The sequence below is a fragment of the Alternaria alternata genome (assembly GCF_001642055.1).
Source record: "Alternaria alternata strain SRC1lrK2f unplaced genomic scaffold CC77scaffold_11, whole genome shotgun sequence".
In the NCBI taxonomy this organism is placed as follows: Eukaryota; Fungi; Ascomycota; class Dothideomycetes; order Pleosporales; family Pleosporaceae; genus Alternaria; species Alternaria alternata.
The window spans coordinates 910,182-932,227 of NW_017306200.1; the positions used below are offsets into that span (position 1 = coordinate 910,182).

At 51.5% G+C, this 22,046-nt stretch overlaps 7 protein-coding genes across 7 annotated transcripts; 5 read left to right on the forward strand and 2 right to left on the reverse strand.

The window, feature by feature from the left end:
• Positions 1–3,771: 3,771 nt before the first annotated feature.
• Positions 3,772–4,271, forward strand: CC77DRAFT_1020892 (hypothetical protein). The gene has a single exon (XM_018525153.1). The coding sequence runs from the start codon at positions 4,071–4,073 to the stop codon at positions 4,257–4,259; it is 189 nt and encodes a 62-aa protein (XP_018385817.1). The 5' UTR covers positions 3,772–4,070; the 3' UTR covers positions 4,260–4,271.
• A 1,907-nt stretch (positions 4,272–6,178) lies between these two features.
• On the forward strand, positions 6,179–7,998 carry CC77DRAFT_1071168 (hypothetical protein). The gene is made up of 3 exons (XM_018529120.1): positions 6,179–7,504; positions 7,556–7,661; positions 7,717–7,998. The coding sequence occupies exons 1-3, from the start codon at positions 6,206–6,208 to the stop codon at positions 7,812–7,814; spliced, it is 1,503 nt and encodes a 500-aa protein (XP_018385818.1). The 5' UTR covers positions 6,179–6,205; the 3' UTR covers positions 7,815–7,998.
• A 1,055-nt stretch (positions 7,999–9,053) lies between these two features.
• Positions 9,054–12,108, forward strand: CC77DRAFT_1050574 (glutamate-cysteine ligase; the record flags this gene model as incomplete). Its single annotated transcript, XM_018527630.1, has 7 exons — positions 9,054–9,121; positions 9,470–9,794; positions 9,867–9,932; positions 9,982–10,130; positions 10,177–10,305; positions 10,358–10,940; positions 10,989–12,108. The coding sequence occupies 7 exons, from the start codon at positions 9,054–9,056 to the stop codon at positions 11,967–11,969; spliced, it is 2,301 nt and encodes a 766-aa protein (XP_018385819.1). The 3' UTR covers positions 11,970–12,108.
• A 1,586-nt stretch (positions 12,109–13,694) lies between these two features.
• CC77DRAFT_1020896 (ankyrin) lies at positions 13,695–17,305 on the forward strand. The gene is made up of 3 exons (XM_018525154.1): positions 13,695–14,031; positions 14,079–14,281; positions 14,340–17,305. Exons 1-3 carry the CDS (start codon positions 13,898–13,900, stop codon positions 17,246–17,248), a joined length of 3,246 nt encoding a protein of 1,081 aa, XP_018385820.1. The 5' UTR covers positions 13,695–13,897; the 3' UTR covers positions 17,249–17,305.
• A 276-nt stretch (positions 17,306–17,581) lies between these two features.
• On the reverse strand, positions 17,582–18,677 carry CC77DRAFT_1020897 (hypothetical protein). Its single transcript, XM_018525155.1, has one exon. The coding sequence runs from the start codon at positions 18,569–18,571 to the stop codon at positions 17,786–17,788; it is 786 nt and encodes a 261-aa protein (XP_018385821.1). The 5' UTR covers positions 18,572–18,677; the 3' UTR covers positions 17,582–17,785.
• A 781-nt stretch (positions 18,678–19,458) lies between these two features.
• On the forward strand, positions 19,459–20,240 carry CC77DRAFT_1020898 (mitochondrial import translocase, subunit Tom22). The gene is made up of 3 exons (XM_018525156.1): positions 19,459–19,637; positions 19,727–20,016; positions 20,078–20,240. Exons 1-3 carry the CDS (start codon positions 19,550–19,552, stop codon positions 20,135–20,137), a joined length of 438 nt encoding a protein of 145 aa, XP_018385822.1. The 5' UTR covers positions 19,459–19,549; the 3' UTR covers positions 20,138–20,240.
• A 75-nt stretch (positions 20,241–20,315) lies between these two features.
• CC77DRAFT_1020900 (hypothetical protein) lies at positions 20,316–21,998 on the reverse strand. The gene is made up of 3 exons (XM_018525157.1): positions 21,548–21,998; positions 20,855–21,499; positions 20,316–20,804 (listed from the first exon to the last, which is right to left on the reverse strand). Exons 1-3 carry the CDS (start codon positions 21,893–21,895, stop codon positions 20,694–20,696), a joined length of 1,104 nt encoding a protein of 367 aa, XP_018385823.1. The 5' UTR covers positions 21,896–21,998; the 3' UTR covers positions 20,316–20,693.
• Between the last annotated feature and the right edge of the window lie 48 nt (positions 21,999–22,046).

The window sequence follows — 22,046 nt, forward strand, 5'->3', positions numbered from 1 at the left end:
TCCTCTGGCAGAGACGTTCCGCCATCACAGACACGGCGTGTAGCCGCTTTTGGCTGTCCTTTTTTGACCTGGTACGTCAGTAGGCGCATGATCCGAAGCCAGGAAGTTAGCGGTTTGGGACTGCTATGTAGCCTCGACCTAGCTGATCGCGGAACCATGCGACCCGCCCTTACTAGTGCAGAATCGACACTCTGTCTCCGCCAGCCATCAGATAACTTCGCAATCCACCGATTTATCACGTGCGAGTCGTGGAAGCTAGTAAGCCTCTTACTGCAGGGCAGCCCGAAACGCCCTAATAGCGTTTGATATCCCACACGCCACGTCGTACGAGAATCCACTCGATAGGCGATTTTACGAAAAAAGCAAGCCCGGCGCGAAGATCAATATCGCCTGGTCGCGAGCGCCCCAGGTCTCGGATGAATGTGTTGTGTGCGCTGGCGATACGACTTTTCAAAAGTTGATACTGCTGTCAAAAGGCCTTGGGTGTCTGTGGCAAGGGTTGCTGAACAACAGATACCAGTCCCCTACACCTGTGAAGAGGTCTCCCTTGAGGCTACAACTGTGATGGCAACGTTATCATCCCGTTGTGTGCCGAGGCGATTTCGTGGCGCGAACTCGTCTGAGCTTGGCAGGTGTAGTCGAACTCTATCTTACTCGTCGATCCCGAGAACATCTGCCGCTTTAACAGGCGCTAATTTGGCTGCGCAGAATCTGGCTATCTTCTCTGGTAGCGTAACGTGCCGAAAAGAGCGTTTCGTGACAAGTGTAGCGCTGCTCCCAAACGTTAACCACCCATTTGGACCAGAGGACGCCCTATATCAGTGAGGCGTCCGTCTGTGCTTACTTAACGGACCTTTCCCACGGGAATAGTGTCACTCAATATCGCCAAAAAAATAGCGAATGATCTGTTGTGGAGAAGCCGCCGCTTGCCGACGCGGGAGGATCCAGAGATCTACATTTCGGGTTCGCATTCTGGAAAATCAAGGTGAAGCGACAGGGCCATCTCGCATGAGATGAGGCGTCGGGAGCTTGCCATGCGAAGCTCAAGGAACCACGGGTGTCCTTCGAGCTAATACCAGAAGTATTGAAATCTGGGGGGGCAAGGACTTAATGTTGCGACGAATCCGATCTGTCCCCTTAGGAGGGGAAGATCAATGTCGTCATAGATCTCACAAGTTGAGCGCTTGCATGCGAACACAAGATCCTCTGAGATGCGCGACCATGGCTTCCATGCCTTACATCTAGCATGCTTAACCCTGTTTCAGTCTAGAGATCTGAAGCCAAGCCGCGATTCTCACGATAACCGGTACATCAGAGCCACACCGTTGGACTGTTAGCATGCAGACAAGTGCCACAATCTGCAGCATGCAACGATGTCCTTTAGTCTGCTATCGAGCTCAGCATGATGCTCATAAGAATCGTTACTTTTGTTTGTGCATTCCGTTGCCCTTTTCGTACGACTACACTCTATACGATAAGCAGAATTTCTTGCCAAGAGCGCTTACATTTGATCCCGTCAGACCAGCAGAAGACATTGAGCTGCTTGAATCAATTGAGCGAGCAAAGATCTGGTGCTGTTGAGTCTTTTGCGACCCTTGTGGTCACCCCCTCAAAAAGCAGCAAGGGCAGGGACATCTTTACAAGAGTGTAAGTGGCCTGCAGTCGTGTGGCGGAATTGGTCATGAGGAAGTGCGAAGCGACCCTTGCGTTTTCAGTCAGTACATGCAGGAGCGCCTCAACTTCTGCCACTGAGGCGCAAGCGCCCAGCAACACCGTCAAGGGACTCGTGCGCATCTGTAGACTCTCGACGCAATGTCGCGTTTGTACTCGCCCGGGAGAGCCATGGCCTACGAATCTCCTCCCGTCCGACTGCAGGATCGCAGTCTATCTGCCGACAACTGTCAGTGAGGTAGGGCAGTCCTAAAACCGACATCTCTTTCGCCAATGACTTCCTCAAGCAGGCAATAGGGAATCTCTTTGACCGCTTATAGGTTCGTTCGGCGATAACGTCCCCAGTCAAACCGAGAGAAGGAATGCTCTATATTTCGATCGACCATTGCTTGATGCAGGTCGCCAAAACAGGCTGATTTGTGCCACGCGGACCCTGAATCCGCGGGACAAGAAACGTTACTTTTTTCCGCGTCGTGCCGGCGAAAATCGCACGCCTCGCGGACTCCTTAACCAGTATGATGGGTGGGATGATCATGTACTAATTGGAGTAACTGCCCGACAATAGACAGGGCGCTGGCTCGAAGAGGCGAGGATCTCAAAACACAACTGGCACCTTGCGTCGAGTGTCGTACGATGCGATACTCTTAATGCATCTGACCCAGCACACTGGATGGTGTACTATGTCGCTTAAGCAAGAAACCGAATCGGCGAGAGCGTATTAGACCGATTTGGTCCGACGTCCGCTAAGCCTGGGTATCAGAATCAGACGCATGCAGGTGCAGGAGACGAAAAGGGTGTGCCCGAAGCAAGATCACGATCCCGCCAAGCCATTGTGGGTAACTGAGATCTCGAGTCAGCACAGAATGCTATTGCAAGGATATGTTCTGATATTGCATTCTCTGCCGGCTCTATTCGTTGTCAAGCGTTAGACTTCGAGGAGCTTCGATGCGATGCATCTTTCGGAATTCGTCCTTCTGGTAAGGATTCGCCTCACTAGTTGGTGACTGATCTAGCATGTGAATTACGCATGGGCCATATCAATGCTCACCGATGACTGCGTTTTGACCAGTTTCGAGTCGACTTTTGCCGCGGGGTGAAAACGGTCATCTACATCCAGGCACACCACACGCTGCTCAACTCGCATCCGCCCTGATAGTAGTCGCATGTGACCCTATCTTGTCTCAGGAAATGAAAGCTTGATAAATGTCACCACGGTGGTTCTCTAGAATATGAAACCCGGCAGCGCTCAGTCCTGTCGCAGCTGGAGTAAATGTGGGGCATGGCCTGTCAGACATGACACTGTGGGTCATTAAGTCAAATGACAGACCAATGAAGTTCTTCCGTAGACATGCTTCCACGAACAATTTCGAAGCTAGACCAAGTGCCGGTACATTGAATGTTTGGCTGCGGGTTCCTACTTCCTATGGGAAAGTTATTGCCGGAATCCAGATTGTTGGGTTAGTAATGTCAACATGGTTGGCGTGACGGCAGCCTTGCTTGAGACTACAATGCAAACTCAGCGGCAAACCCAAGAGTACAGTTGAATCCACATACCCAAGCTTGGGGGTATAGCTTCGTAGATAGATTCAGCAAGGGCAGATCCGTAGGCTCTGCCCTGGTCGGACTTCTCCGCGACCATCTTAACGCCAAGCAGACAGAGAGATCTTCGAGAGACAGTTCCTCATTTTGCTATTATTCCTTGACAATGTGCGTTTCGAAACGAAACAGAGCTTCCGTAACTGTCACTTAGTAGCAGGGATTAATTGTCTGCGCATGATTGGATTTGACACCATGTAACACTGCGTAAACCGGCGCTTGTCAGATGCCAGCTGCTTGGAAATCAGACATGACTGCGGATCGGACGCTCGTCAATCGGACGCGTGCTGCAAGGTGGTGTCGAGAAGTCAGCCACAATTAGCCGTTGCACTGTGGATAGGCGTGGAAAGTCATGTTAGCGAGATTCAACGATGGCGTAACCGAGCGTCTGCGCCGGTTTGACGTTACAAGCCACCGATGCCACATTCATGCTTGCGCCTTGTCCATGACACGATCACTACGATATATCACTCGTTGTCGCTGTGATGGCAGTGAAAACAAGCGGACGCACCCGGCCGCAAAGCAAAGTCTGTGAGACATTGGTATAAAAAATAGTGTGATGCATGTTGTGCCCCGTACGATTATGTTGCACTCAATATCCCAGCCATCACCAACGGTGACCGGACCGGAGAGATGACGCCGATAGTCACTCCATCCGGCTTGCGCAGGTGCGTGGACAGTCGTCAGCAGGCGTGAGGAACGTTCCGGGAGGTCTTTGTGGTTTGAGTAAGGCACAGGGTACAGAGCAAGAAAAGTGAGAAGCCGTGAAGGATGACGAAGTCGGATGGCTGACGGTCCCACCGATGCAGCTAAATGGCGACGGAGACTTGTTGATAGCGTGCCAAAGATCTTTCAATCGGTCATGGTCTGATAATGCCTACTTGACAGCGCCGGCGCGCATCGGTCATAGCACGGACATTTTACAGACGCGAACGCACCCATATGCCGTCGTGCAGAAGATGAGCTCTCCGGGTTGCACCCAACACGTGTAGGCGTCAACGGTCAAATGCTTAGTGCTTCATAGTTCGGAGCGAGATGGAGCCAGTGCAGATGGTTGAGGGTGTTTAGCGATGACTGACGTAATCGATAGGTACCCCTACAAAACTACCTTAGGAGGCACAGGTAGGACAAAGCGGTAACGAGACATGGTCTGATAAACTCCCTTTGCTACCCAGTGCACACGATAAGACAGGCTCAGACGTTGATGGAAGCTCATGAGTCGAAGCCTGTCGGGCCGATGGGATCTGACGAGCTGAGATGGTTCTTCGGCACTATGTGCCTTTTCTGTGAAGACGCTTCTGGCGTCCGCAGCCCCGCTGCACTAATCGCATTGCCACCGATTCAGATGTGCGGACACCCCTGTGGCGATGGAGATTCCCGAGAGTGGTATCGAGTTAAGTGCCTGACAGGAGGTTACTACGGACGGACGGGGTGTTGCTGCCCAACAATGCCGCTGCACATTGGTCGCAGCAGACGAGAAGGGTCCGGTACCGATAAAAGATGTGTGCGATGCGTCTGTCCTTGTGGGTGACAGTTCGCTGGCTGTCGACGCCAAGGCACGGAGTGACAGGACAGGCGTGGGTGCATGCCGGGGTGGATGCATGATGGAAGCTCGGTTGCATCTCGATTGCATGCCACAACGATAATTCGCGCCATGGCGGCGGGCTGTTCCCTTCTGGGCATGGGCGCATCTCACCTCGTGTGCGCAGGGTGCCCATTTGCGCGGATGGCGGTCGCGATGCTTGCCCCTGGTCGTAACGGCTGCGGATCGAGCAGAAGAAACGCGTCCAAGGCAGCCCACCCCCAAGCCGCCACCGCCCAACGGACGTGGGCCCGTCATGCAACATCGCAATTGCGCCTTGAAAACTCAGACTTGCTGCTTTTAGGGGCTATGCGATCTGATCGGGCAAGCGTTGCAAGGGCGGCCATGGCGTGTCGCATATCCTTGCCCTTTGCGTGTACGCTTTAGGAGCCCACTGGAGCGCTCGAGTGTTGCATCAAGAACACCCAGCGACCGCCCTCTCCACCCACATCCTTGCTGGGACAAACAGGCGTGCCGTATCCAGAGAATCCTTGCCCGTCCACCGCACATCCTCGTCACACTGAGCGACTACTCGCTGCCGGAGCGGTTCATCTCCGATCGCATCTGCTTTAGCCCGCTGCGGTTGTCTTAGCCCTCGTTTCCTCTCACACCATGCCTGCAGGCATAGAGGAGGCGCTGAATTCCGCGTAGCTTGCAGTGAGATCACGAGTTTTGCCTGATCGCCGCTCTTCCGCCCATGTCACACCTGCCCATCTCTTCGATACATCACCCAATATCAGCGCCACCTCCGAGCACCAAGAGTGACGCACAGTAAGAGAAGGACGCAGATTGTGGTCATTGAGTGTGCATCCATACAAACGATCCTCCACGGCCATCGTGTTGTGCCTGCGACACTACGTCAGCCACAGCATCGAAAAGAGAAAAGAGCAGCAGCAACAACAACACTTTCGACAACACCACCTGGCTGTTGATCCACTCGTTAAAAAAGGACTCCCGGACGTCGCATTTGTTCAGATTTGAGTTGAGGTGGTAACTGCAACATCACCGAGGGGTTTTCTTGGAAGAAAGAATCCGATCGAATTGCTTGGCCACGCTTGCGGAGGAAGGAGCAATTTGAGACCATCGTGTTGATTGACGTTGTGCGGGAAGGAACGACTCCAGCGTTGACGGTGTGCGGGAAGGTACATTGACGTCGCGGTACCCACGATCCCCCACCATCGCGTTGCCGCAGCAGTTCGCTGTCGTATCCCACCACCTCCCGCCCGATATACGACCCACCATGGACACTATGGATGCCGGCAGTAGGCAGAGGTATGTTGTTTGGTCCACCACTCCCTTCCCGACCTACAGGTTCTGACTTCTCACCCTAGCATCGGCTTGCCGTCAATCAACCACATGGATGCCGACAGAGTAAAGCGCGAAGAGGTCGAGTATCAGAGAAAACACTCTGTCGCCGCCGCCATGCCTAGTCCGATGCATCCCTACGCGGGACCGCCGCATCTGCATAGCAATCACCAATCGTCAGTCGCCAGCGCAGTACCCGGCTCGCTTGGAGGCCTACTGTCTCCTCCCGAATCACGAAGGACGTCTGGCGACGAGAAAGAGACGCAACGACCGACGGCCCGTCAATCGCTGCCTTCAATACACGAGGCCCTAGGTTCGGAACAGCCGCTGTCATATCCATCTACAGTGCCTCCACCTTCAGCCATAACTTCAGCGCCCCAGCACTACCACCCACATTCCGCTGCTGCTTCGCCCGCTGAACCACGACCACGACCATTTCCATCCGATCCTCAACACGCCAGCCAAGGACCTTCTAATCCCTTCACCTATCCGCGAAGCCCATTCGTCGGTGCACCAGCCTCACCTACAGTCTCCCGGCAGCCGCCGCAGGTCCAGTCAGATTCTCTGCCCCGCCCGCCTTTTTCAGAACCACGGCCACCCTATTCTACTCCTCAACACAATCCGAAACTGCCCACCCTACACCCACTTAAGACCACGCAATCTCCGCCTTCAAGCGTTGCTCGTCCCAACGCTCCTTACTCATCGTATCCCCCACCACCATCAGCCACTTACGAGAGCCCTGCTCCTTCCTCGGCGGGACCCATGAACCATCATTACCCGTATACGCAGTATCCTAACTATCCTTCATCCACGCCTTCAGCAAGTGCTTCCAACTCGGCTTACCCCCCAGCCAGCTCAACTTACTCGGCTCCACCTCGGTATGCCCCGCAATCGTGGCAGGATAATTCAGAGATGGCTCGACTAGAAGAGAAGAAGATTGGTCGCTCAAGCTTAGCACCCTATGGCGAGTCGGTCAAGCGACATCTAGAGAGTTTTGACCTTGAGGCTTCTCTCAATGAGATGGCTGATGGATCCGGACGCATTGCCGAATTTTCAAAAGTCTACCGACAACGTGCGCATGAGAACCAACGCATTGGCTTGACACCACAGTCAATGCCAAGGTTAGACGAGGTCGATGATATGATCAAGCAGAGCGAGAGAATCCAGATGTCACTTCAACGGATGCGAGAAGTCGTCTTCAACCACCACCAGGCAAGCATCGTAGAGCCTCCCCAAGACCCACGCTACCGTCCGATGAATGGCTATGATGACAACGCAAGCAACTACGGCGATGACACCAAGGGCATGGGTGGCTTTGCTGGTGGTGACAATAAGACCCGGAAGCGAGGTGTAAGTGCCACTGATACAAACGATGACTTATTGATACTAACTTCTTAACAGCGGGCCGCTCCGCCAGGACGTTGCCATAGCTGTAACAGAGCTGAGACCCCTGAATGGCGAAGAGGGCCAGACGGTGCTCGAACCTTGTGCAATGCTTGTGGTCTACGTAAGTCCTTCAGCCAACAACCTATGTTAGGCTTGCCTACTAACATCTTATCCAGACTACGCCAAGTTGACTCGCAAAATGGGTGGTAAACAAGCGATGACAAGCTCAAATTTACGACCTAAGTCCATTGACCATGGCTCACCAACGATGTGATTATTCACAGAACAGTACATATTTGCTTCGACATTCTTCTTGGATTTACCGGTACCATCGTACATCTCGATCATCTTCACTACATAGGAGCGCTGGCGCAGATACTGCTTGCATTTACAGGAAGGGTTCGTCTTCACGGATTGGTCTTACTAGAGATCACTACTTCCTTCCTCCAATATCTCGGCGGTCTCATATACCAATTTCTTTACATGTCGTCCAAATGAAGACGACTTGGTCACTTGCGGAGAAGACGGCGAACTGAAAGGAACCGTGCCTCTGTGTGTCAACACACGGATGTTGCCCGCACTTGTCCCAAAACACCCGCTGCCCCCAGCATTAGGGCTTTACGTATACTACGGTCTATTTCTTGCTTGTCTTCTAGTAGCAGTAGTTGCATTTTGGCATATATATACACACACCAGGGCTTCTAGGCCCGGGGACTGGGAGAAGGCGTTTTCTGTATATCACCATCTGCTAGGATGGTTCGATCATGGGTTGTGTGTTTCGGTGCACCGAAGCAAGCGCTTGCCATCTGACGGTGAAGCTGTTCTTCTAGTCATTCCTGTACGACACACTTTGCTAGAAGTGTACGAGCCTTTGGGGTTTTTGACAGGCGTTCGTAAAGAGATACCACCGGCTTTCAGGCCTAGCGACGTAGGAGCTATTGAATTTAGAAGTTAATACCTTATATCCTGTTTACTCCACTTATTGCAATCGTATCATGGCTGACGCGCTGTATTCGTGAGAACGGGTGCTGCGTCACTCGCATCAGTCGTGGGCTGATGCGGGCTCGTCCCAATTTACACGCTCTGTGCAGCGCCGCCAATCGAGGCTCCCCGCATATTGTATCATCTGTCAGATAACAAGTCGGCGGGGTTGCACTTAGCGACCTAAGCAGCTACGGAAGGCCTAGAGTAGCGAGGACACGATAATCTTGCAACCTGGTGCCCCAATTATGCAAGGCGATGTGCACCCTGACGGTGTGTGATGCTGATTATGCGGCATGCGTAGCAGCAGCCGATCCTGGTCGTGCAATACCGCAATGGCGGTTGCTTGGCCCAAAAGTGCTCACGACCAAGGAAAAAAGATTGCTTGCGCCAGCGAAGAAGAGATGAGTCGCCTGCTCCCTTCAGCCAGCATGTGGCGCGGCAGCAGGTGTCGTGCCACTCCTGCGGCCCGCGGCAACGGTATCGAAGGGATCCTCTCTCAACATGCATAATCGGGATTCTCTACGCGACCATGCTTTTGCACCAGTGGGAAGGCTTTGCACAGCGTAGCGACATGCGTGCACGTGGGCGAGGACAACGGTAGGCGAGGCGCATTTGGTGGACAGCAAAAGAAGACGCCATGCGCAGTCGTGCATCGGGGCTCGCTGTCAGTATGCCCAAACAATGTCACGCAAGGAAAGATGGATTGCGCGCACGGCAGCAGTACCACAGTGAGGTGATGTTGTGTCTAGCTTACCAAAGAGGCAAGCGTCGTCGGCAGGGTCTTCCCCCTCGGAAGAGTGTCACAGACATATGCTTACTGCATTGCGCATTAATAATCAATACTCCCGACTCTAGCCTTGCAATTCGTCCGCGTACCCACGGGGAGCAAGTAAAAACGATTCTTCCTTCAATCGTCTGCCATTCGACGGTCTTTCGATAACGCAGGAAACCGAGGCGTCTGCAGCGCGTTCCAAACTGCAAAAGCCCTGCGTTGCGTCAAACCCCGCTAAACGTCCCATATTCTGCAGTGCTCCCCGAACACCTCCCCGCAATCGCCGTTCAAAACCAGAAGCCACCCATTCACACGTCTGCTCGGCCCGCCCGTGCACCAACCCGCATTGGACTCCCTACCGCAACGCCTTACAGAACGAACTTGGGATGGGTCTGCTGTGAGATCCGTGCTACGTCTCTCGCCGCCCTCGCTAATATCATATCAAGTGCCCTAGGAACGCCTCTTGACTGGCCAGAGGCCAAGAAAGTTGCTGGTCAGGTCAGGTCATGGGGAATTGAAGTATGCTCGGTGAAGACTCCCGAAAGGAATGCATAGTAATGTGATCGACAGCAACTGCTCGCCATCTGGCGCAATGCCAAAGGCAAGGAGAGGGATGCGCTCCTTTGGGGTGACGAGGTGAAGGACCCGGCATGTCCGTCACAACATTGGGCTAACCGGCATCCAGATCGAGTACTTGGTTGTTTGCTATGATCAAGACAACCACAAGGTCCGATTGTCGCTCCGCCAGGCAGATATCCTAGCTGCGCTGGCCAACGACGAGAAACTTCTGCAGCAAGGCGGCGGGGTACCTGACCTACAAACCGGAAACGCCGAGTGAGCCTGACTACCCAGATCCGAAGTTGCGTACTGACCATGCCAGCGCAAAGGATAACCCTGCACCGGTCTTCCATCCCGAATTTGGGAGGTTCATGCTGGAAGCAACTCCCGGAAAGCCATGGGGCATTGGCTTCAAGGACCTGCTTGATGTTGAACCAAACATGAAATGGAGGTAGACAGGCCTACTCGATCGTCGATCAGTCGGGAGCTCACAATTATTGCAGACGAGCCATAGCCAAGGATCACATGGCACAGAGCGAGTTTCCAATCACATTGACGACATTCCCTCGTCTCGGATCGGCCGATTGTATCGTACCATCATATCCTGTTTCTGGGCCCAAGCTACGATCCCAGTTTGTACCGGATGAAATTGCCAACCCGCATATTCGCTTTCCTACCCTAGCGGCAAACATTCGTTGGCGCAGGGGCCGGAAGGTCGAAGTAAATGTCCCAGTCTTCAAGGACGAGAGCACACCGTGGCCGTGGAAGGATCCTACAGTCAATTATGACATGCACAACTGGCCTGAAGATGACGACGTTCGCAATGGTGCTGCCAAGGACAACTACATCCACATGGACGCCATGGCGTTTGGTATGGGAAGCTGCTGCTTGCAGATTACCTTCCAAGCAAAGAACATTGAGGAAGGAAGGAAGATGTACGATCAGCTCAGCCCGATAGCACCCATCTTGTTAGCATTGACGGCGGCGACACCAATCTATAAGGGTTTCCTGGCCGACACCGATGTGCGATGGAACCAAATTAGCAGAGCGGTCGATGACCGCACACCGGAAGAACTAGGAGAGAAGGCAAGTTGTCTGATTCGCTAGCATTGGTGATTTATTAACACGCGATAGCCGCTCAAGAACGACCGATGGAGACTACCCAAGTCGCGCTATGCGTCAAACTCAACCTACATTTCCCAGGATCCTCGCTTGCGGCCTCAGTATCTCGACCCGGATCTCATTATCGACGCCGACATCAAGCAGCGCCTGGTTGAGGGCGGCATGGATGATCTTCTTGCGACACATTTTGCTCACCTCTTCATTCGTGATCCTATTGTCGTTTTCGCAGAAGACCTCCAGGATTTGGACCTTACCAAAGCCGACCACTTTGAAAACTTGCAGTCAACCAACTGGCAGCACATGCGCTTCAAGCCACCGCCAGCTGGTTCTGACATGGGTTGGCGTGTTGAGTTCCGTCCGATGGAGATTCAAATTACTGACTTCGAGAACGCTGCCTTCTCGATCTTTATCGTGCTTCTGACCCGTGCCATCCTCTCGTTCAATCTCAACTTCTACATACCCATCACATTGGTGAGCGAAAACATGGAAACAGCACACATCCGCGACGCCGTATCGACACAGAAATTCTGGTTCCGAAAGAATCCCTTCTCGACACACAAGCCCAGTGGAACAGGTACATCGACACCTGTGAGGAACGGCAGTCGTCCAGCGACGCCTACCGGCCCTGTTGAGGAAGAGTATGAGCAAATGTCAGTCAACGAGATTATCAATGGGCAGACAAATTCAACCGATGGCAATGGCTTCCCCGGCCTTATTCCGCTTGTTGAGTCTTATCTCAACAGCATGAACGTCGACGTTGAAACGCGCTGCGATCTCGCCACCTACTTGGATTTGATCCGTAAGCGCGCTAATGGTACATACTGGACTGCGGCCAAGTGGATCAGGCATTTTGTCCAAACACATCCGGCGTACAAAAAAGATAGTGTTGTTGGAGACGATATCACGTACGATCTTGTCAAGGCTGCAGAGCAGATTACTCGTGAAGAGGGCCGGGATGGGTTAGGCAAGGAGATGCTGGGAAAGCGACGTTGAATCTAAACAAAACCTCGGTGATACATATAGAAGGGGATGAAATGTCTTGAGACTTATTTCCCCGAAATGCGATTTTGAAAAGTTCGAAGCATGTAGATAGACGGTGTAACGAGGTATACCAGCAATAGGTCCGTCAGCTCCCGTCTTTCCTTTTCTCAATGTGATGTGATTGTGTGTGAGAAAAAGCTCGATTCTGACATTGTCGAAAAAATGGCCAACAAGTTCTTCTGGATAAGTTTATGGCCACAGCCGTCGCATTCGCATCAATCCAGTGAACGTGACAACTGCCCCATCAAGGTTGATCCGACCATAGTAGCGACTCTTTTCCACAACCACACTCTCATTAGAAGGGTTCAGGTTCTTCCCATCTTCCGGATCACGAATTCTCCAAAACAGTTGGAGAAGACCACGCAGCTCCCACTGACAATGTTGGTTCTCTTTGATCTAAGGCAGCAATACAATATCCTCCTTGAAGTCTCATGCTGCCAGCCTACTTCCTTATGCCTTTCACTCTCTTCAAATGCCGCTCTTGCCAAAACTGCTATATTCATTTATTTTGCTCAGACTGTTGCGCTCAGCGATGCGCAGTCTGACTGTTGATTTTACCTATAGAGCATCAGCGATTCCCATATTGGAAGGAGGCTGAGTGTCCGCTAAGGGTCATCATACCGACATCGCTCAGATATTTTATGATCAGTAGTCTTTCTGATAGGATGTTTGTTTGCAGCAACCACCTTTGCGAGTACTGGTAGTGAATTGCGACGTCCTGTATTGTGCTTGGTAATCGGTTGTGGACCGACAGAAGTGTGTCTATGTTCCATTAACTTTGTTAAGCTTTAACTCCAAGGTATTTTGCTTGCCATCTTCTTGTTGTCTTCGGTATCTATATCGAGTGTAGAGTTTGTAAAGGAGCCAGCATGTCGGTGGACATGTGACCAATAACGCGATGATGGCAATGATGCTTTGCACGTCGAGTGCCATCTGAGAGGGAGCGAAAAGTAAGTCTGTGAAGACCGATATCGATATATTATAGGTTATGCGGGTAAGTTTTCGGGAAGTCGAAAGGAGCGAAGAGGTGAGGGAAAGACAGTGTAAAGAAATGGCGCTTTGAGTGATTTATCTTGAGACTCAGCGTGATGTTTGGTATGATCTACAAGTAGAGAAGTGATCGCGCGTGCTACCCTGATACCTCATCAGACACAGCGGCCAAGAGCAAATATGTACTTCGTGAGCCACGCGTTTCTTCAGAAGTATTGATGGCAAGGAAATCACGATAGATGATTACGGCTACAGCCAATGGGTTCGAGGCCAAAGTTTGAGCCTAGCCGTCAACGTCGGTCAGCTTCGTGGCAAGTGCGAGTGTGCGTCCGAGTAAACCGTACGGCCACAATGCAAGAAAGATTCTGGTTTAACCCAATCATCTCATCGTTTCATGTTTTTCCCGTTCCTGCCTCGACGCGTATTCAGGCATGAATTCTGGAACTCTTCGTGCTAACATGATGATGCTTGCCACTTTGCCACTTCGCATGGCTGTGGTTTCATTTCAGGCGCAGTTCTGACGAAGATTCCGGAGAGAACCAATCGACAACGTTGGAGGCGCAGTCTGGCGGCTGGCCAAAGAACCCGGTCGATGATTTGGAGACTGACCAATGGCGTGAAACTGAGTCCAGCCCCAGCCTCATCTCCCGAAAACTAACACACCCAGCTTCTTCATCACACCTTGCTGCTTATTTTGGGGCTTCTCAGCGTACTCTTTCGCTTTCTCAACTACTCATATTTTGTTTCTCGGGTTGTACTTTCATGATTCCCTTGAGCAGGTCGTGGTCATGCTTAGCGCTCAATCCTACCCGTGTACCTAAGCAGGGGTCACAATCCCTGGAAACACCCAACGCGACGGTCAGCGCCCGTTTGAAAGAATACATAACAACATGCCAAAGAGAATGGAAGAAGATGAGGCCGAATGGGAGTCGCGTAGAGAAGCCATCCTCAACCTCTACCTCCACCAAGATCGACCACTACATGATGTGATACAAATGCTGGCTGATCAAGGCTTCCAGAGGACGTGAGTTCACGTCATTTGATGAAAGGTCGCTACTAACTGATACGAAGAAAGCCACAATATGAGCGGACGTTCAAAAAGTGGCGCGTCACTAAGAATATCCGTAAAGATGAATGGGACTTCATCTTTCACCGTCTAAAAGAGCGTGATGGACCAACGCGTGTAAAGGTTCGCGGCGTTACCCTATCGAAGTCGAGGCTGGAAAGACAGAAGGCCAAACAGCATCAAACTACGTTCAGCCGCTGTAGATCGCGTACGTTGCCTAAGCGTGACAGTCTCTAAACAAGGAATGCACTGAACAGATTGGACAGAGTTCAACCCTCCTCCGCGTTCTAGAACCCCACCGGGAATTGAGTTATCCACACCACCATCAACTCCTCTTGCAGAGGATGTTGAGCTCACTGATGAACAAGAGAAGCATATGGGATCGCTGCAAGTCGCCGATAAAGCGATTGTTCTCGACGCTGAGGATATACAGTTGCCGGAGCATACTGACGCGCCCTTGATACGGCAGCTCGATATCTCTGCATCTACCGTGCACGTATCAACAGCGATATCGAACCCGAACTCCGCTAGCGAAACATGGCTCAGGGTTGTAACATCGCCATCGCCACAATTTACAGAACCATGGACGAAGCCATTCTTATTCTCGAAGCCGGCTTACGACTCTTCACGGGAAATGACTTTCAGTAGACAAACTGTCGCCCCTCCCGATACCTCATTGCAAACGCAGGTGTGTCTGAGCCAACGGCATTCTATTCCGAAACTGGCCAGCCACGTACATCCTTTACTCCACTATGTGTTGTCCATCCAAACCAACACTGAGGAGATCCTCAATAATCTGACGCGCCGCACGAAAGACAACGATCATACATTATTCCTTCAGAGTTTGCTTGTTTCCCAGACCTTGGATACGGAGCTGAAACACTTTGCTCAAAAGTTTCTTGTTGAAGCGACCATAGCCGGAGACCTGCCTCTTGTGGAAAGACTGGTCGGTGTCGGAGTAGACATTAACGCGAGATCAGCTCAAGGTGGAGATATGGAAGTTCTAAGAGAAGTCACCGCTCTTCAAATGGCAGTTTACAACCGTCGGGAGGACCTTATCAAGTATTTGTTGTGTCACGGAGCAGACGATTGGCGTGCTCGATATAGAGGAGCAAATGGCTGGGTTGAAGGCTCTGTCTTAGACATTGTTATGGAGATGGGAAGTCAGTCCGAGTGGAGGGTAGAAGATCCCGGACAAAACGACATGATCAGCAGCAGCATCTTGGAGGTTCTCCTCACCTTTCGATCCCGCACCAAGGACCAGCCTGTACGGATACTACTTCGCGCTACACGTCTAGCCGTTCTACGGAATCGTATGGATCTAGTGCGTATATTGTTCCGCCATTATCCCGCACTTTTGGAAGAGGCACGATCAGAACCGTGGCTCCTATTGGAGGCAGCCGCAACCACCGACAGTGTCACGATGTTCGAAACCTTAATATCAATGGGTCTCGATGTGAACTCAACAGATCTGCGCGGCTATGGTAGTGTGATGGCGTCAGCGGCTCAACACTCTAATATGCAACTCATAACGTATCTCTTAAAGTGTCATATTGACATCAACGGGGTTGCATATGGTCTTGGTCATTCTGACGATTTCCGCAGAGATATAGCTATGTCTGAGAGGAAGCTGCAAAGCATGCATGGGATGGCAGCTTTGCACATCGCAGTGTTGAGAAGTGATGAGCCACTCACACGCCTTTTGTTGCATTATGCAGCGAACTCTAACCAACTCTGTCACAGATATCCATTGCAAATCGCCGCCTGGAACGGTCACGCGGGCATAGCTCGTATGCTAATCGACCATTATGCCGACGTTAATGCCAAATCCTCAGAAGATGCGTTGCTTCTGCCTGCACTCGACTCGAAGAGAACCCCTATCTGGTCTTCCGTACCTAAGCATCAAACGCCGATTCGGATTGCGTTTGAGAGGGATCATCCAAAAGTTTTCAAGGTCTTGAGCGAGAATGGCGCCACAATGGTAGCCAGCTACTCAGATGAAGGTCTAGCGGTCCTGTGCGACGCAATAGTCCAAGGGAACACAAAGTTGGCAGAGCATCTTCTTATTGAAGGAGCATCTAAATTGAGTAGACATACCATTCGTGAAGGAAGTCGGGCATTAGTGCTAGCAGTAAGACATGAGAACAGTAGCATGATTGACATCTTGCTCCGGGCTGGCTTCTGTCCCTACGACACTGTCGATCCTGAGAGTGAAGGCTTAGAAGACCTTGACGATCGACACATGTTCTTCACCCGAGAGAGTCCTTTCGAGGTCGCGTTGGAACACCAGAAAACAGACCCACTTAGGAAGTTTCTGGCTTTTTCGCCCGAAGTTCTCGATAAAGAACAGAGAACAGCGCGATACCGCCAGCTGAGCGCGGCCTACGCATCTGCGTTGTGCTCCGAAAATTCGATTCTTGAAAACGCAATCCTCCTGGAAACCGACCTAAATCCGGATAAAATTGACCGAATCATGGGAGTGAATTACGTTGAACAGCGACTCCATTTTGCTCTCCAACATGCTGCGATGTCGAAACGTTACGCTAAGGTGGAGCGGCTTCTCGATGCGGGTGCAATGCCGAACTCTCCCAATACATTTACGGCCGATGTAGGAAGAATCTGGACGCCTTTGCAATATGCAGCAACACACGACAACGTCTCGATTGTCAAGAAGCTAATAGCTGCTGGAGCAAATGTCAATGCACCAGCTGCTTTCATTGATGGCATGACTGCGCTACAGTCAGCAGCCATCAATGGGAATAGCGAGATGCTCGAGTTGCTGATTAAAGCGGGCGCCAATGTCAACGCTCCTCCTGGTGGTTACAATGGAAGGACAGCACTTGAGGGAGCCGCAGAAGCAGGCAAGTATGACATCGCCGTCTATCTTCTCACCACGGGTGCAGATATCAGAGGAAGAGACAACCTTAACTACAGAAGAACCATCTATCGAGCTTGGAAGAACGGCTGTATCGAACTCGCCGATATGGCTCAAGAGTGGAAGATTACGCAGTATGGTCCACAGGACTGCAAGAAGATCACAGAGGTGGTGGAGTCGATAACCTCCGAGGAGCTGGATTTTGCGAGTGGAGACGCTATGAGAGAGTACTCGTCGCAAATGCTTGATTACGATTCAGAAGAAGAGGAAGACAATGTTGAGTTTTCGGCTGAGGACTGAGTGCGATTTGGATGCTAGTAGAGATGGTTGGAAGTGTGTATGCACGTCTCGATACTTTTCAATGAGCAGCATGACATTGCCATGAGCTAGGGTCTTATCCGCCACAAGAGCCACACAACCATTTCAAGTACGATACGTGATGAATTTGTATTAACTATTGCAACCAGAGACGTTCGCTGTCAGGTGCTCGGTGCGCTGGCGAGTCATCCAATCTCCACACGACCTCCACTCGCGATGTCATTCATCCGTAAGCCAAAAAAAAAAACTTGAAGGAAAAAATCCAAAAACATACAACAGCGGGGATTCGCTAGTGGTCACCCACCTAACTACTAATCCGCCGGTACACTGCTTGTATATGGCTGAGCGGACGGGAAGCCTAATTTTCAGTGTCCTATGGTCGTATGTGAAAGAAAAGGCGGAAAAGGATGTATTCATATCGCAGACAACTGGTACGAGTCATCTGGAGCAGAAGAAAACATGATCCACACGATAGAGAGAACGCGAGAGATTCTCTGTCGGTGTAGAAAGAGACACTCTCTAACGCTTCAAAAACAGAGGAACAGCAGCCGCTCCCACCACACCAAAGATGGCTAGCCATCGCAGCAAGCCCTTGGTCACCATTCTCTTCGCCAGCCTATCGATGGCTTCCCCGTCGTTGATTCTTGGGAACGGGATATCCTGCGGAACCTCTTTGCCAAGTACCTTACAGAGAGGCTCCCAACCGTCCTTAACATTGAAGAAGACTAGCCTATCCTCCGGCACGACTCTTTTCAAGTAAGCAATGTGCTTTTCGTAGGTTTCGGCTGTGACTGGTTCCCCACGACCATACAGGTAGATCCATTGGTCTCTCAGGCCATCAATGAAGTCGACGAAGTAACGCATGCCTGGGACAGGGAAGAGTACAAAGCGTAGGAACCACATCGTAGATGCGTTCTGCACCACTTCCATGCTCTTTATCCACGCGTCTGGATCTCGAATTGTGCAGATTACCATCGCATTGGGGTACGCCTCGAGCAACTCTTCGACCAGCCCGCTAAATGGTGCATCGGTGACTGCGGCATAGCCGTTTAAGCGCTGCTTCAGCAAATCGTGAATGGTCGTTTTGTCCGAGGGCGACTTTGGTGGAAAGTGCGAGAGGAGTTTGATCAGGGATTTGATCTCGATTTCGGGTCCCAGAGTGGCCTGTGTACCACCATGATAGACAGGCCCGTTTAGCAGGATGCGCAACGCTTCGCTGAATGAGGCAGTGCCCGTGCGGGAGAGGCCAGCGCCGATGACTTTGAAATCGGTCCCTGGCTTGGGGGTGGAGGGTTGATTGCCCATTGTTGGTGATGAACTGAGGTCTTCTTTACAGGAACTACGTTTAAGATGGTCGCAAAGGTGAGCTGACTTTGTAGATTTTTATGCGTAAGCGTGCATCCATAATAATATATGAGGTTAAAGCGGGGAAATGTCAGACAGTCGTTTGTTTCGCACTAGTTCCTCGGTGCAGTCATCGGCGCCGTCTCTAGGGCGTACTAAGCCACTGTAAATACACCTCCTTGTTACTTGGTCTATTAACGACATGCTGTTTACTATACTTATGCATCGTAAGCTTTGCTGCCAAGCGAACATGGTACATACAGTAGTTTAGGTAGCGATATTATTAGTTCAAGATGTGCATGTCGCTTAACCTATTCTTTATATTCAGGTAGTGAAGGCTGGGTCCAAGTTCCGAATACGGAATCCCGTTTCGATCTCTAGTATATTATGTATGTGGGTTATTCTGTCCATGTTGTCGTCGTTTCTGAGCGAAGACTCTAGTCTTGGTGTGGAAGCTCTTGCAGTAATTCAGTCAGGCGAACCACTGTGAATCGGATAGAACAACCATTTAATCAGTTTTACAGGCAAGGCATGCACAGACAGCACTCTCGTAAAAACAGCCAATTCAGTATACCTCCAACTCTTTACCTAAACGGATTCCGTTCACGTGTGTTCGATTCGACACATCGCTTGTCTCGCAGAAGCAAGACTGATCGGAATTGAGTATATGCGAGCACGAAAATGTTCAGAGATTTGACTACGAGGAGTTGGTGCACAGGTAGTGAAGGGTGCAGGTGTCATGGTCCAAGGTCTGTGGGAAGCACGTGCGGCGGCACTAGTGGCCCTTATGTCATCACATATTGTGCTAACTTTTTGATAGTAGGGTTATCATCGTCACAAGCAGCTCGAGGCCCAACACCACCAACCTACACCAACGCTCGGTTGTCGCTGAATTCCATATACACACCAAATCAATCGCACGCTCGGATAACCGCCAAAATGGTCAAGCTCGAAGAGGTCATGGATGAGGAGTTTGTGCGCGAGCAGGAGGGCCCGCATGACGACGATGAGTGGGACACCGACTCTGGTACGACACCACAAACCGCTATCACGGGGCTTCTGGCGCATAGAAGAGACCGTTTCGAAGACACTTTAATACTAACTGTAGCGCTATAGAGTCAGACACATCCTCGATCCACTCCGTACAGCCAGACGAATCCCTCTACGAGCGCATTCTCGCCTTACAAGACATGATCCCTGCCAGCACACGCCGTTCCGTCTCTTCAAAAGCAAACACAATCTCTTCATGGTTCAAGAGCGGCCTGAACATGGGCGGCAAGACTCTCTGGGTAGTGAGCACAAGTGCGCTGCTTCTGGGTGTGCCATGGGCATTGGCATACAGCGAGGAGCAGATGATTGTCGAGCAGGAGAGAGCTGAGCTGCAGGCACAGAGGGCGCAGAACGAGGTACGTAGAAACCTGACTTGCTAGACTTGCGCTGTTCAACCTTATGCTAACTCTTTGACAGTTCATGGCTCCCGGTGCGCCGACACCTGGTCAGCCGACAGGCGCGAAGCCTGCTTTGTAGACGACAAAAACTTCGATTTGGCGTTTCGACTGATAGTTGCTCGACCCTGACCATTGAGCTCTTCACACCTGTTTTACTAGGATGGCGGTGCATGGAACGGGGCTGTACCTGTACATAAACGGCGAGATTCTTACGCCGTAACGATCTGTACTATATTTCTCGACTCCACGATAATGTATTGCGTCACATGTTCAACTCGCTAAAAGCAACCTGCTTCATCTTTTTACATATCATTTTTAACGCCCATGGGCTATGCTACTATATGTACAAATGCATCGTCTCGTCTCGTGTCGACTTGCAAACATCTGGCGGCGGAGATGCTTCGCCGAATTCCGGTCTACCAAAGCTCGTATTCCATCAGATGTCAACGTTACGCCTTTTACGTTCATAAATCACTCCAGCCGCGCACACGCAGTACCGTCAATCCGCAGATAGTGGAGACCAGGAAAGCGGGGACGCTGGGATTGCAGACGACGCTCGCCCCAAGAAAGGTGGTAATACAGCAAAGAGAAGAGTCATGGTATTATAGTCGATACATGGATGTGTGGAGAGGCGTTTAGAAGGGGATCGAGCCGGCTGACATTGCGACGCCCTGTTGTTCTTGCTGTTCCATGACTGCCTCGTCGGCGGCTTCTATCGCAACGGCCAGACCAAGCTTAGCGGCATTCTGTGCTACCGTCAGTATTGATAGTCAGACTTGAATTCTACAAAACTTACCGCTTTGTGGTCAATTTCACCTGAGAAGGTTACACGGATTGGCGGCGCAATCATCTTCTCCAACAAGCACGACACCTTACCCTGGTTGTCTATTTGTGCCCTGTATGATGACTGACGGAAATCGTACTTGGCACCGATAGTTACGTTACCCTCCTTCTGCGGTCCAGCCATAGGCCCTCCGGGGCCAATTCCAGCAAATGCGAGGTTGCAGTTGATGCCAGTCTCAACCTTGTCTGTAAGTCTGCGCCAGTATGAAGCCTCCAATACACCACGGTCGGGGATGATCTGACCACATGCCATCCAGTCGACAGCCCGGTAGCGTGCCGCGTACGAGACATTCAGCTCTGGGGGGTATGCCATAGCCGGGCGGGTCCAGAAAGCGTCGATGCCGAGCGAAAGCTTTGGTGTAACAGCCTGTAGATAGCTGGCCATGAGCATACCAGTAATGCCACCGTCGAGTAGGGAGGGGTTGACAGCCTTCAGCGAAGCAGAGAAGTCGGCGCCAGTGTAGTCGTTTTCGAGCGAAACCATGTTGCCTTGCGATGTGAGCTGAACAGCGGTCTTGGTGACAAACGCCGACGTCCAGCGCCAGTTGAAGCGACCGGAGAAGGCAAGCTCGTTATCTAGGTTTCCTTGCATGAATACCTAGAAAAGTCAGCAAACGGAAGGCTGCCGACGATCTGAGCAACAAACCCTTGGTGATCCGTAGAGAACCATGTATGAGTATGGCGGCATAACCTGCGATCCCATGGACAACGAGTGTGCAACCTGGAATAGCGGGGCGGCGCTGAAGGCCTTGGTGAGCTCGGCGCGCAGACCTGAGAAGCTGGAGTTGTTCAGGAAGACATCGCGCTGGACTTCCCTCGCAATGTTTTCGACTGTGCCCGGGTTGCTGAGGCCCAATGCTTCTCTCCGCTCTTGGAATGCATCGTATACGTTTAGAAATTGTGCGAATGGACCGGTGTTGGCGGCGCGAGGTCGTGATAGGATATCGGCGACAGCTTGTTCCTGCGCTGGGTTGAACTGCAGCGGGGTGGCCATGGTGAATATATACGCCGAGTCAAACTAGGAGCTCCCAAAAAAAATGTGGGAGAGCTTGCACAGGATGGGATGGAAATGGCAGCGAACGGTTGGAGGGCGATGTTGGGTCGCATTCGCTAGCATGACGATATCGAACAGAAATTCTAAAGCC

What these genes read in the sequence shown, in the direction of transcription:
- CC77DRAFT_1020892 (XM_018525153.1), top strand. Translation starts at nt 4,071, where the DNA reads ATGCAGCTAAATGGCGACGGAGACTTGTTGATAGCGTGCCAAAGATCT.
- CC77DRAFT_1071168 (XM_018529120.1), top strand. Translation starts at nt 6,206, where the DNA reads ATGGATGCCGACAGAGTAAAGCGCGAAGAGGTCGAGTATCAGAGAAAA. An exon ending in ATAAGACCCGGAAGCGAGGT is followed by an intron (nt 7,505 to 7,555) that starts GTAAGTGCCACT and finishes ACTTCTTAACAG; the next exon opens with CGGGCCGCTCCGCCAGGACG. An exon ending in GTGCAATGCTTGTGGTCTAC is followed by an intron (nt 7,662 to 7,716) that starts GTAAGTCCTTCA and finishes CATCTTATCCAG; the next exon opens with ACTACGCCAAGTTGACTCGC.
- CC77DRAFT_1020896 (XM_018525154.1), top strand. Translation starts at nt 13,898, where the DNA reads ATGCCAAAGAGAATGGAAGAAGATGAGGCCGAATGGGAGTCGCGTAGA. An exon ending in GATCAAGGCTTCCAGAGGAC is followed by an intron (nt 14,032 to 14,078) that starts GTGAGTTCACGT and finishes ACTGATACGAAG; the next exon opens with AAAGCCACAATATGAGCGGA. An exon ending in GTTCAGCCGCTGTAGATCGC is followed by an intron (nt 14,282 to 14,339) that starts GTACGTTGCCTA and finishes CAGATTGGACAG; the next exon opens with AGTTCAACCCTCCTCCGCGT.
- CC77DRAFT_1020897 (XM_018525155.1), bottom strand. Translation starts at nt 18,571, where the DNA reads ATGGGCAATCAACCCTCCACCCCCAAGCCAGGGACCGATTTCAAAGTC.
- CC77DRAFT_1020898 (XM_018525156.1), top strand. Translation starts at nt 19,550, where the DNA reads ATGGTCAAGCTCGAAGAGGTCATGGATGAGGAGTTTGTGCGCGAGCAG. An exon ending in TGAGTGGGACACCGACTCTG is followed by an intron (nt 19,638 to 19,726) that starts GTACGACACCAC and finishes GTAGCGCTATAG; the next exon opens with AGTCAGACACATCCTCGATC. An exon ending in CACAGAGGGCGCAGAACGAG is followed by an intron (nt 20,017 to 20,077) that starts GTACGTAGAAAC and finishes ACTCTTTGACAG; the next exon opens with TTCATGGCTCCCGGTGCGCC.
- CC77DRAFT_1020900 (XM_018525157.1), bottom strand. Translation starts at nt 21,895, where the DNA reads ATGGCCACCCCGCTGCAGTTCAACCCAGCGCAGGAACAAGCTGTCGCC. An exon ending in TTCTCTACGGATCACCAAGG is followed by an intron (nt 21,500 to 21,547) that starts GTTTGTTGCTCA and finishes TGACTTTTCTAG; the next exon opens with GTATTCATGCAAGGAAACCT. An exon ending in GTGAAATTGACCACAAAGCG is followed by an intron (nt 20,805 to 20,854) that starts GTAAGTTTTGTA and finishes ACGGTAGCACAG; the next exon opens with AATGCCGCTAAGCTTGGTCT.